Genomic DNA, 11,527 nt, shown 5'->3' with positions numbered 1-11,527 from the left:
TTTATGTGATGTATATATGAAAAACTTATCTTACAACTTAAGATACGTGTCTTGTAAAGTCAACATGTTTTGGAGATCCTATAGGACATCGCCACATAGCTCCTAGTTAAGAATATATATGGAGGTATAAATGAAGCCTTCTTTACTCTTTTCAATGCCTTTCTAGTCTTTAGTCTTGTTTCAAGACTTTCTAGTCTTTAGTCGTGTTTCAAGACTTTCTAGTCTTCTTGTTTTTGGCAATAGCCATTCTAGTTCAATATTATATCATCTTTGAGTGACTTTTTAGTTCTTTTTAGTGACACAAGAATGTATTGAAGATTTCTTTCTTTGAGATTCATGTCCTTGACATATAATCAAGTTGTTTGATACATGTGACATTATATTAAAATAATAAAAATAATAAAAAATGATCCTATATTCTTTTAAATTTAATAAAAATACTAGTTTATTTTTAGTGGATATTGATTTAATATTTATTATATAATTTTAGTATATTTTTTCATCAATTTTTATTTTTAAACTCAATTTTTTTATTGCACTATAAATACATGCTAATAACACATCTTTGGTATTTGTTAACTTTTTACTTTTATTTTTAATTTTTTAATACTTTACAACCAAATAAAAATATTAGGATTATTTTTGGTAGATTTCAGTGGGCAATCTATTTACTAAAATCTTGTTTGCATTTGAAATAAGTTAATACAATCTATCATAAATTGAATAAATTCATTTTCAAATATATAATACCATTCACTCCATCAATATGGATTTTCCAACCCTAAACCCATGAAATTAACTTCTTTATCTTCCCTCCTTCCTTTATTTATTTCCTTTTGTGGCAACACTAGCCACACAAGACTAGTTTAGATTAACCTTATTATTGCATAGATTTTTTTTTCTTAGAAGTATAATAAAAGAGAATAGAAAAAAGGTGAAAATTTTAGTCCTTGTGTATGATACACTTGTTTTTACCCTCAAATAAGACCATATTTAAATATTAAAATAACGAAATAAATCAAAACCCTAAACTATTCCATAAACTAGACAACTAGACTCTCCAAAGGCAGCTCAGTTGGATGACAGCACGCTCCTCTCTGTGACGCGTTCATCCATACATCCACGAGTTCTTTCATCGAGTCAATCATTCATCACAAGTGAATGAATGATGCCCTCACAGTTTGGACCCCAGCAGCCTGACCTATGGTCGTCGTCGCCGCTGCCGGCGATCCGCGGCTCTGGGCGGCTATAGTTCCTCCTCAAACACAAGGCACAAGCTATAACTTTCAGACCCAAATACGAACAGCTCCGTCTAAAATCCAGCCACAAATGCTGCGTCCGACGACAGGGAAGAAAAAAAAAAAAAAGGATATCTGCTTGTGGAACAACAACAACAACCTCGGTGCTGGATAATTTATATTCTGATAATCCTTTTACGGACTAAGTCCACATTGCTTTTGTCTGCGTAGGATTAATCGATGTAGTGATGTTCTCGAGCAAGAAGGGGGTGATTTTCCAAGGTAATACAATCAATCTCCCACTGGATAATGCGAAAAAACCTAGACTCACCCAGTAGACTTCCCTTGCTTCGAAGCGCTGATGTGGGCTGCTTGCAAAAGGCAGACCCACAAACACACGGTCTCGTCGTGCTTCAAAGGTGAGACCATATTGTGTGGTACTTCCCATGCACACACAAGTTCAGTGCCTGCAGTTATCGTAGTACAAGTGGTGCGGTGTTCGTAGTAGTAATGGTGGTGGTGGTCGTCGTCGTCGATGGAGGAGTAATCGTATGGGGTGGAAAAAAGCATCTGTGTCGTTTGAGCTTGTGTGAAAATACTGCCAACAAACAAACAAAGGGAGTGCATGATGAGATGCTCTTCCGCCAGCTTTTCTGACACGGTGAGACGGTTTCAGCCACTAGATTTTGCCTCCTTGGACAAACAACTGAAGGAACGCCGCGTTCGGGCGAACGGGTGTTGCTGTTCGTCGACTGGAGCCTGACAAGATCAGCCCTGACTATTGGGGGCAGGCACATGAAAATTAGTGGAACGGAAAGAGCGCTGCTGTGCCACTGTCACGGACACGCTCAATGTCCTTGGCGTCGTGGATAAGAGGCAGATGTCCATTCCCTCCCGTACACGAGCCAAATAAAGCGCTGGAACACGTATTGACGTAGGGGTTTCTCCAACTGATTGCCTCGGTACGCTTCTTTCGCGTGGCTATCTGCAACGGGAATATGGACCCAGCACCAAGTCTCACCCGATCCACCCCACAGGTTCAGATATTCGTTCCTGTCATTGCATAAAGGCGTAGAAGATGCGGGAGCCAATGCTTTTGGAAAATAATTGTTGCATACATTTGTGACAGGCCCACAGGGTATTGGTTCACAAGAATTTATATTTTTTTTTCTTTTTTTATGGGTAGCAGTGTCCTCTTGTGATCCAATCTCACATGGTAGATTCAGACCCTTGAAATATGCATGATCTTTTCCACGAAATTCAAACATGAGGCTTATATGGCTTCAAGAACAAATGCACCTATCCGGTTTTTGTGGTTTTACTAGGCGATACCAATAACATTCTGACTGCGAGATAAGGATAGCATTCAAAAAGAAGAAAGAAAACAGACTCGAGATGAAAAGAGGGAGTTGTAGGATGTTGAATCTGATAATTCCTGCTCAACGGGGAAACAAGCTCCTCCGTCGGATGAGTACAAATTTGGAGGTCTGCCAGGCCACCACAGGTGTTGTACCTGCAAAGACTGCAATGGGCGGAGCCACGCAGATCCAATGCCTGACTCTGGGTGCTGGGCAGAAGCCATCGCTATATTTCACCATCAGTCTCTTCAGCTTCGGTCATGAACTTGGATTTCTGTCTGTCTGAAGTAAATTAACAGTCGCATGTGGCGGTGTATCCATCGGAGCCCTATCTGTTGTTTCATGCCTCCCGATATTCAGCCGGTTTCCCTGGCCCATCTTCAGTACACACATATATTTTATATTTTGTCCGATACGCCCGTTTTGTTCCTGCTTCCGCGATTCGCCGGGTCAAGATTTTAGCATGCTTGGCCTTTCTGCTTTCGTCCAGTGTCAAGCTTGGTGCATGGAAGGGATTGATTCTTAAACCTGTTGCTGGCCCTAGGAGCCGTCACTGTGTGTTGATTTGGAGGCTCCCTACCGCAGGAAATTCTCACAGCTTTAAACATTGCTCCAGAGAGGCGGACAACAATGTCAGCATCTGCAAGCATAGATCCTGCAAGCACTGGTCCTACAAGCTGGAATTTGTGCTGCAGATTGGGATACTTGACGTACTAGTTGCAGGTCAACTGGAAATTTCAGAGTGTTCCACTCCTAGGGCTCAAGTCAATGATGCTTTCGTTGCTCTAGGTAGTTTTGCAACCATGCTCTACGACGTGGCTATGATCTCTACATGCATCATTTCACTTCGACGGGGGGCAAAAAGGAGCTGTGATCAAAAACTATTCCCGCATCTTTCGAGCAACTGCACCCCTAAAGGTAAAATGAAATTAAGAATTTTGTCAGCAGACACAACTTATACCTAGAGCACAAAATCACGTAGCACACAATGCAATTCTCCAGGCAGGCAGGCAGAATCACACCTGTGTGATCTGGTCCACATCGGAACGGTAACACACTCCTCCTGGAGCTTTCCAGATTAATATGTCTATCGCACATGGAAGAAACCATCGCCAGGAACGAACCGCAAACACTCAGGACTCAGACACCGTCCCAGCATATGCTAGGGCTCTACAGTTCAACCAGTCAGAGATTTCACAAGTCCCCACTTGATCATCAAGCAATAGCGGTCCAAGTCTGCCACTCCGCTACTTCCAGACCCAAAAGTGGACCAGATTCTCACACCACAGTCCAAGACTTTCAAAACAGCCCACATTTCCTTGTCCATTTCGACGTCTTCCGCATATTCTCCATCTCCATCGTCACATCCTTTTCTGCCCTTTTCACTGCTCAAAGCTTCCTTCGCATGCATGCAACGCTGAGGCCGTGGTGGATACTCAGTCTCTCGAATGTTTGTGCTTGTTTTATTCTGTATGTGAGGAACAGGGAGTGAGTATATGTATATGTATATATATATATATATATATATATATATATGTTTTAGAAAGGAGGAAGTTTGAATTTATCTGTAGGAGACTAATAACACCGAGATCTTTAAAAATGAATTAAAATGATACAAACAAGTCTTCTCATTATTCAAGTAAAAGTTGGATGGAGTTTTCATAGAGTTTGTATGAAGTTTTCACAAAGCTTTTCGTCTTTGAAGGAGGAGAGGAATTCACAGTAGAGGAAATATTTCCGAAGTGGAAGAATCTTTAAGTGATGCGAGATTCACTAACAATTTAAGCAACCAAAATGGCAATTTAGCAGAATTTAACATTGTTGATGGTTTGTTGTATACACAAATAACACATGTACAGATACCTTTTTTTTATTTTTTTTATTTTATTTTATTTTATTATCATGCAATAGCGTTTATAACATATGTTATTCTTTATTAAAACTATTTTTACAAACTAAGCTCTATAAAATAAAATACGTGTCCTTATGTAAACATGAAAAGAAATGTTATTGTGCCTATTGTATTTATACAAGATTATTAATATTACAAAATTTTGAATGTTTTTATGATTTTTTGTACGTTTAGGAAAACAAATCTTATAAAACAAATACTACTACATTATAATGTGCATTTTTAATTTCAAAGTGGTCCACTCCTATAATATTACCCCCTGGTATTATCCAATGATTCAAACTTTATTACTCCATGGTATGGAGTTAGAGAGGGAAGAGAATTAAGGCAATGTATGCAGTTTTTGATATTTGACTCACCCTGTTTTGACATTTTGATTTCAAAATCATCCACCTTGCAAGGTCGGTGATTTGGTGAAGTATTAAGTGATATTTTGAAATATCATGGATACTTTGAGCTTGCATCATGGATGTAACATCACCCAAAAAGGTTATGTTTGAAACCCCCTATTATTTAGATTTAATATTTTTGATATTTAGAATATTAATTTTACATCAAATCAAATAGAATAAGACACTAAACCATTTTGTGTAATGCATATCTTGCATTGTAGGTGTATCATGTTTATTCCTAAGTATTTTAATCATCATGTGGATTGCATGTAATTCAACATGTTACTTTACATATTGTGTTCTATTATTACTCAAATCTTTAAAAAATCCATATATATATATATATATATATATAATAATTCTATAGAAATCTATATTTATGCATGTAAGAATTGTTTTTTAGTATAAAATATTAACTTCTTATGTATATATATATATATATATATATACAAGAAATATATTTAAAATATCTATATTATATAAAAAGATAATATAATATGGATAGTATAGATAATTCAAACAAAAATAGTTAAAAAAAAAAGAAAGATCATTTTATTTTCTTAAATTTATATCAGCTCACAAATAGTATAATAAAATTCAAGAATAAAATAAATAATTAAGATGCAATTTATATTTACTATTTTTATATTCTCTCATGCAAGATTTTTTTTCTTAGATGTGTGTGTGCATATATATGTGTATATATATATATATATATATATATACACATATATACACGCATGCATAAAAAAATTTTGAAGAGTATCAACTGATTATATTATTATTATTATTATCTTTTTATATAATGTTTAAAAAAATTAGTATCAATTATTTGATCATGTAATCAAGAAGACATGTTTGTATTTTAAAAATTATTTTATATATATACATATATATGATCCATTTATCTTAATTAATCAAAATTTTAATCTATAAGATTGATTTATTAATAATAATTATTAAAAATACTATAATTTTGTAAATTCAAATAGCTATTTATATTATTTATATAATTTTTAAAAAATAAACAAAAATCTGCTATTGTATTTTGATTTAACAAATTTGATGGTCAATTTTTTTCAAAATAACTATTTGTGGTAATATCCTAAAATCATAGACAATCTCTTGACGTAAAACATAAGAAGCATTGCGATTGAAAAATATAAATTAAAAAGAATAAAAAAAATAAGCATTGCGATTGAAAAATATCAATTAAAAAGAATAAAAAAAATGGATGGCTAGAAAATTATTAAAAAAGTAGAAGGCAAATGTAGTAATTTGTGGAGTGTATTGAATGACGACACTGATGGTGGACCAAGATGGATTAGGCTCCACTCAAAGCTATTTCCATCTTTACTTAGAAAATAATTGCTAACAATTTCCTAAGATTTGGTTGATCAAAACTTCTTCGACCAAGGAAAACAACTGCTACCTGAATCAACATTTTCCAAATTACCCACATCAAACCTTCCTAGTCTCATGGCCACAAACATATACTCGTTTCAACAATAAATATCAACCTCCATTGAACCAAAAGCAGAAAACTGTCAATAACAACAAGATCAACAAGACAGAATTCTCAGTCCGACATTTTACATCTAGAAGAAACTCATGAATAGACCGGTTCTCATATGATCAAAACTAAGCGTGGGCCAAGTGTGTGGAATGCGAGAAAAATAAAAATTGTTGTTTAGGCAGAAGACAAGAATAAGAAGAAGGAACACAAGTAAAAAAAAATGAGTAGTGAAAAAGAGAGCAATGTAAAAGTGGGGGTTCATGTATCTCCTCATCCGAAAAGCATCAGAAATGGGTAGAGCAAGCCATACTACTAAAATAGCAAAAGGCTTGGTGCCGAGGAAGTATGCGGCCCCATCTTTTGAGCAACCCATAAGATATGCGGGGTAGTTCAAAAGGAAAGAGGACGGGGTGTGTACATAAGTCTAGGGACAGATAGAAGTGGACAACGAGGTCTACCGACGCTGGATCCCCACATCTGGAAGCTTCGGGGTCATTGAAACAAACAAACAAACAAATAAACAAATAAACAAGACAAGGTGGAGCTCATGCCAGGACTCTTCCCAATGGGAGCTACTATATGCGGTTGTTGTTGCCCACCATGACTTCACCGCCCTCAGTTTTTGTCCAAGCCTTATTGATTACCTCCCACCAGCTCCTTTGAACGCCTAGAACTTGCATTCATGACCAGAGCCGAAAGCATCAAAGTGCTTTGTGCTTTGAGAGCTATCTGGCCTACCCCCCCACCCCCCCTCGTGCAAGTCCTGCGAAATAAGCCCACTCTGCTTTAGTTACCAGAGCCAAAAACTCACTCGTCTCCGAACCCAAAAGTAAAACCTACATTTTTGACAAAGGGTCGCGTTCTGTGGTCCTCAGTAAAGCTAAACTAACTGGGTATGGTAATCGTCGACTAATGACAAGGTGGGGTGTGATTAGCACTGCAGAGATCTGACTTCATCAATCACGGTGTGTATGGCAGTAGTGAAAAGGGTGTTTGAATGGGTGTGGGATCGCGATGCCCTGCGAAGTGTAACTTGGAGGCCTTAAGTGAAGGCAGTAGCTTGAGGTTGTAGCATTAGCATAGGAAGGTTGGGGTTTAGCATGTTTCCACTAGATGCTGATATTTTAGTCAAATGAAATATAATAATACGTGTGCATGGTAGTAGCGCCACGCGATGAAATTTACTCGTTGCAAAGACGGCAAGGAGGGAGAAAAACCCCTTGTCAACATGAATCAACCAGTTCTTGTAATCCTCCGCCCTTCGGTAGGCCCTGGTGCTACAGCACCGACCTTTAAGAGGTCGTCTCCCGCGTCTCGGCAATATATGAGTCCTGGCTGCTGAATTCTATTCCATGTTTTTAGCTGCACCTGATTCCTGGATCCTGTGCTGAGTGTTCCTGTCAATCGTTGCGCTCCTTTAATCTCGTAAAGAATTCGAGTCAGAAAAGAATTGGTAGCCAGAGAAGCTCCGAAATCCTCTACGCGCACATTCCTCTGAATGTGAGGAACTTTCACAGCTTGTGTGACGATCGAGTTATAACTTGGCACGGCGACCACCTGTGCAGATTCATTTATCTTTTGAGGTACTCCCCTTTCCCAGCATATATGAAGACTTCCCTTTCATTTGGGATTTTGCGTTACTCCGGTTTGCCATACATCTCTCAGGACTTCTTAAGGATATAGTCTGATTTGTGAGTCTCGAATCCTCATTACTACGTGGGTGGGTGGAAAGCTGTGAAGCTGAATCTCTAAGGCTCAGCGCTTTTAGTTGGAACCGGCCTTGAGTCTGTGAAAACTCAGATGTTTCATGAATTTATCTAGCGCTCAAAAGATGTCACGAAGAAGTTGGAGGAAGAGATAGTCCTGTGATGATGTTGTGAAATCCCGCAAGACATGAAACGCATAATCTCATGCACAATTGGACACCCCTTCCCATTGTTAATCACTAGACTTAACGTTATGAACGGATGAAGATGTTGTGGCTCTTTCTGTATATCTCTTGAAATGTTTCTGCAAATAAAATAAGCGTGAAAAGTCTCGTAAAAATGTAGCTTCCATCGTGCTCGAAGCTGATAGACGTTTAATTTTCTGGACCCCAGGCATTAATATCCTATCTATATACGAAGATATTTTACACGTGGAGGAATGTCATGGGACTGTCGGATTCATGCTCATGCTGCAGCCTTGTTCTCGACAACATAATTAATTAAAAGTGGATTCTGAGATTCATGTTTTCTCAATAGTGAGCTTGCTGCAGGTTCAATTGCTATTAGCTCCATCTGGTTATTCGATATGGCGGTAGGAATGGCTCGTGGGGAAGAAGTTCAAAGTGCTGTCAACTATGACAGTGGCAGCAAGTCCAAGTACAGCGTTGACATGACCAAGCCTATGGTTGCTCAAGTGAGTGTAATTTGCTCAGTGGGATATACGCTCGGTTTATGGCTTCACGCAATCGGTCTTGAACATTACAATTCTCAATGACTCTAGAATTCATCCCAATCCTCCGCTCGAGACTGTTATCTATGTGCGATGTATTGATCCAAGTGAATGACACGTTGTCCACCGTAGCTAGATATTCATTGGGCTTGTTAAATGGTCCCTGCCTGAGCCATGCGGTTCAACTTCGTATCGCTTAAATGGATAGCAAGATAACCAGAAGACGGCCTGAAATCCCAAACAAGACATGAGCTCTCAAGGAGACAAGTTGTGTTAAGAAACGTACGATGTATTTTCTCAAAAAAAAAAATAAATAAATAAATAAACTCAACGTCGGAACGGTACTCTTCGTTTCTGACAGGTGGGCCACCTCGGGGCATATTACGACGAATGGGTCCACCAGCCGGTGATGCGCAAAGGAAGCCCCAGATTCTTCCACAGCAACGTTCTTGAGGTGGGTGGAAACTGCCTTTACTCATTCCAGTCTTCCCCAACAGCAAACTAAATGGTTGTTTTCCTAACTAAAGAAAGCGCGTTGCTACTCCGGGAAAGTTCAGATTAGCTTTTGCAAGCACGAAATACTCGTCACCCAAGGGGTTCAAAGAGTAATGAAAAGGGCTTCAAAAGTTTTATCGAAGTGCAAAGTGGCTGGGATTTGACAATGGTGGTCGACCATGTAGATGGGAACCAAAGCGAAATGGTGGATGATTCCTGGCATTTGGGGGCCTGCGGTGGCGGTTTGCGTATACAGAGCAGTTTCTGAGGGGCTTCCTCTGCACATGGTTGTGGCTACCTTTTGCGTGGGGTTGCTTATGTGGACATTGGTAGAGTATATACTTCACCGATTCTTGTTCCACATGAAGACTTCTTCTTACTGGTGCGTGATTTTGATCCTGTATTGCCGTGCCTTTTGAACTTTGCCACGTTAATTGATCAAATCTGAGAAATTCGGTATATCTGTAGGTCCAACACCATCCATTACGTTTTACATGGATTCCACCACAAACATCCCATGGACAGTGACCGCCTCGTATTCCCACCGCTCTTCGCTCTCTCCATCATCATTCCGGTATGTTTCTCTGATGTCAATGAGCTTTACACTTGCGTCCAAATGAATGCAATTTGTGAGAAGGATTTTCAACGAAGTTAGCTAACTGGGTTGTCGGTGACCACACTGCACAGGTGTGGTTTGCGCTTCAACTTGTCGTGCCATCTCCAGCTTATCACTCATCACTGTTCGGAGGGCTACTATCGGGCTATATTCTGTATGATGTCACTCACTACTATCTCCACTTTGGCATGGCGTTTACTCCGCGTCTCCACAAGATGAAGAAAGATCATTCCGACCACCACTTTAAAAATCAGTTGTACAATTACAGCTTCGGGGTGACCAGTCCTTTTTGGGACATTGTCTTTAACACTCTCCCTCCTTCGAAGGCTTTTTTTAGACACATACGACAAACAAATGCAGTATATAGTCAGTAGAAGAGTAGAAGGGTACCAAATGCCTAAAGGTCACACATCTTCAGTGCATCTCTGAGGAGTATCATTATAAAGATGAACGCTTACTATTCAGATAGTATAATTTTTATATATTTTACTAACTGGTTGAACCATCCATGTAGCTCGTGCAGTTGAGGTGGAGCCTTTGAGCTGCGATTACAACACTCGATGGACTTAATTTTTTCTGACACAGCAGGGAATGACTTCACTTATTAAAGGACATTACTTCATTCTTTTGATCATCCTTGCCAGCAAAGGATGCGCATTTCGGTATTCCTGAATTGCTCTCATAAAACATTTGTGTTAGGAACACAATGGCGAGCACACTGTTCTACTGTGACTCGCTGATTAACACTGCACTAGTGTCTGTTTTGGTTGCTAACTTGAACCGTGATCACAACTTTGGCACTCAAGTGATTGGTTGTAAGATCCCAATGCTTTGTACCGGGGGCTTCGGCCTGACGGCGTCGGCCTGATGTGGAGTGAATGTTGAGAGTGATGACTTGGACGTCTTCAACTACTCACGAGGGTGAATAAATAGGCTGGAGCACGGCCACACGATGAAGGTTATGAAGGATAACAGAACGAGATCGATGGCAATTACTGTTCCTACAAGGATGAGGAACCGTTCGATTGAGTGTATTTGCCGACGTCTCCTCTCTTTAAACATGGGGTCCACCTTGTATTATTCCCCTATTTTTTTCTTTTAAATTCTGATAACTTCTCACTGTCAACACAACCTCAAGTCCCTAACTTCAGATATAAAAAAAACGTCCGAACCTGGCATATTGAAACCAACCTTCTCAAAAAATTGATCACTCCGAAGGGAATCGAAGTCTCAGAAACCAAAACCTGCAGGAGATGAAGTATCGTCAACCCGAACCACAAAATTCCCTCGATAGTAGAAACACAAGAATTTCATCATCTAGAGGAGCACCGCACAGGGGATTTCGGAGTCACGGCGGTGTGGACGAGTCCACGTTCATGCAGCTCCATGTCTCGTAACGGCGACTGTTAGACATAAGAGACAGATCATGACGAGTGCGACGATCAGGTCGATGGGAATGTATGTAACCGAGAATGTTCACTAGTGGATTACAGTATAGTATGAAGGGAAATTATACCTTCTTTCCAAATCATACGAACAGCGTACTCTCTCTCTCATACTGTTA

General features: G+C 39.2%; 1 protein-coding gene across 2 annotated transcripts; it reads left to right on the top strand.

Moving 5' to 3' along the window:
- The first annotated feature begins 7,866 nt into the window (after positions 1–7,866).
- On the top strand, positions 7,867–10,471 carry LOC112279755 (dihydroceramide fatty acyl 2-hydroxylase FAH1). Of its 2 annotated transcripts, XM_024514424.3 has the most exons (6): positions 7,867–7,999; positions 8,674–8,816; positions 9,214–9,306; positions 9,533–9,729; positions 9,816–9,921; positions 10,035–10,471. In XM_024514424.3, exons 2-6 carry the CDS (start codon positions 8,709–8,711, stop codon positions 10,335–10,337), a joined length of 807 nt encoding a protein of 268 aa, XP_024370192.1. In that variant the 5' UTR covers positions 7,867–7,999; positions 8,674–8,708; the 3' UTR covers positions 10,338–10,471. The 2 variants fall into 2 exon arrangements, with proteins under 2 accessions (XP_024370192.1, XP_024370193.1); XM_024514425.3 differs by lacking the exon at positions 7,867–7,999 and having other exon boundaries at positions 8,589–8,816.
- The last annotated feature ends 1,056 nt before the right edge of the window (positions 10,472–11,527 follow it).

Source organism: Physcomitrium patens, chromosome 3 (genome assembly GCF_059467195.1).
Source record: "Physcomitrium patens ecotype Gransden chromosome 3, ASM5946719v1, whole genome shotgun sequence".
In the NCBI taxonomy this organism is placed as follows: domain Eukaryota; kingdom Viridiplantae; phylum Streptophyta; class Bryopsida; order Funariales; family Funariaceae; genus Physcomitrium; species Physcomitrium patens.
Note: the sequence above shows the minus strand (reverse complement) of the source record. Positions and strands in the feature narration are given on the sequence as shown.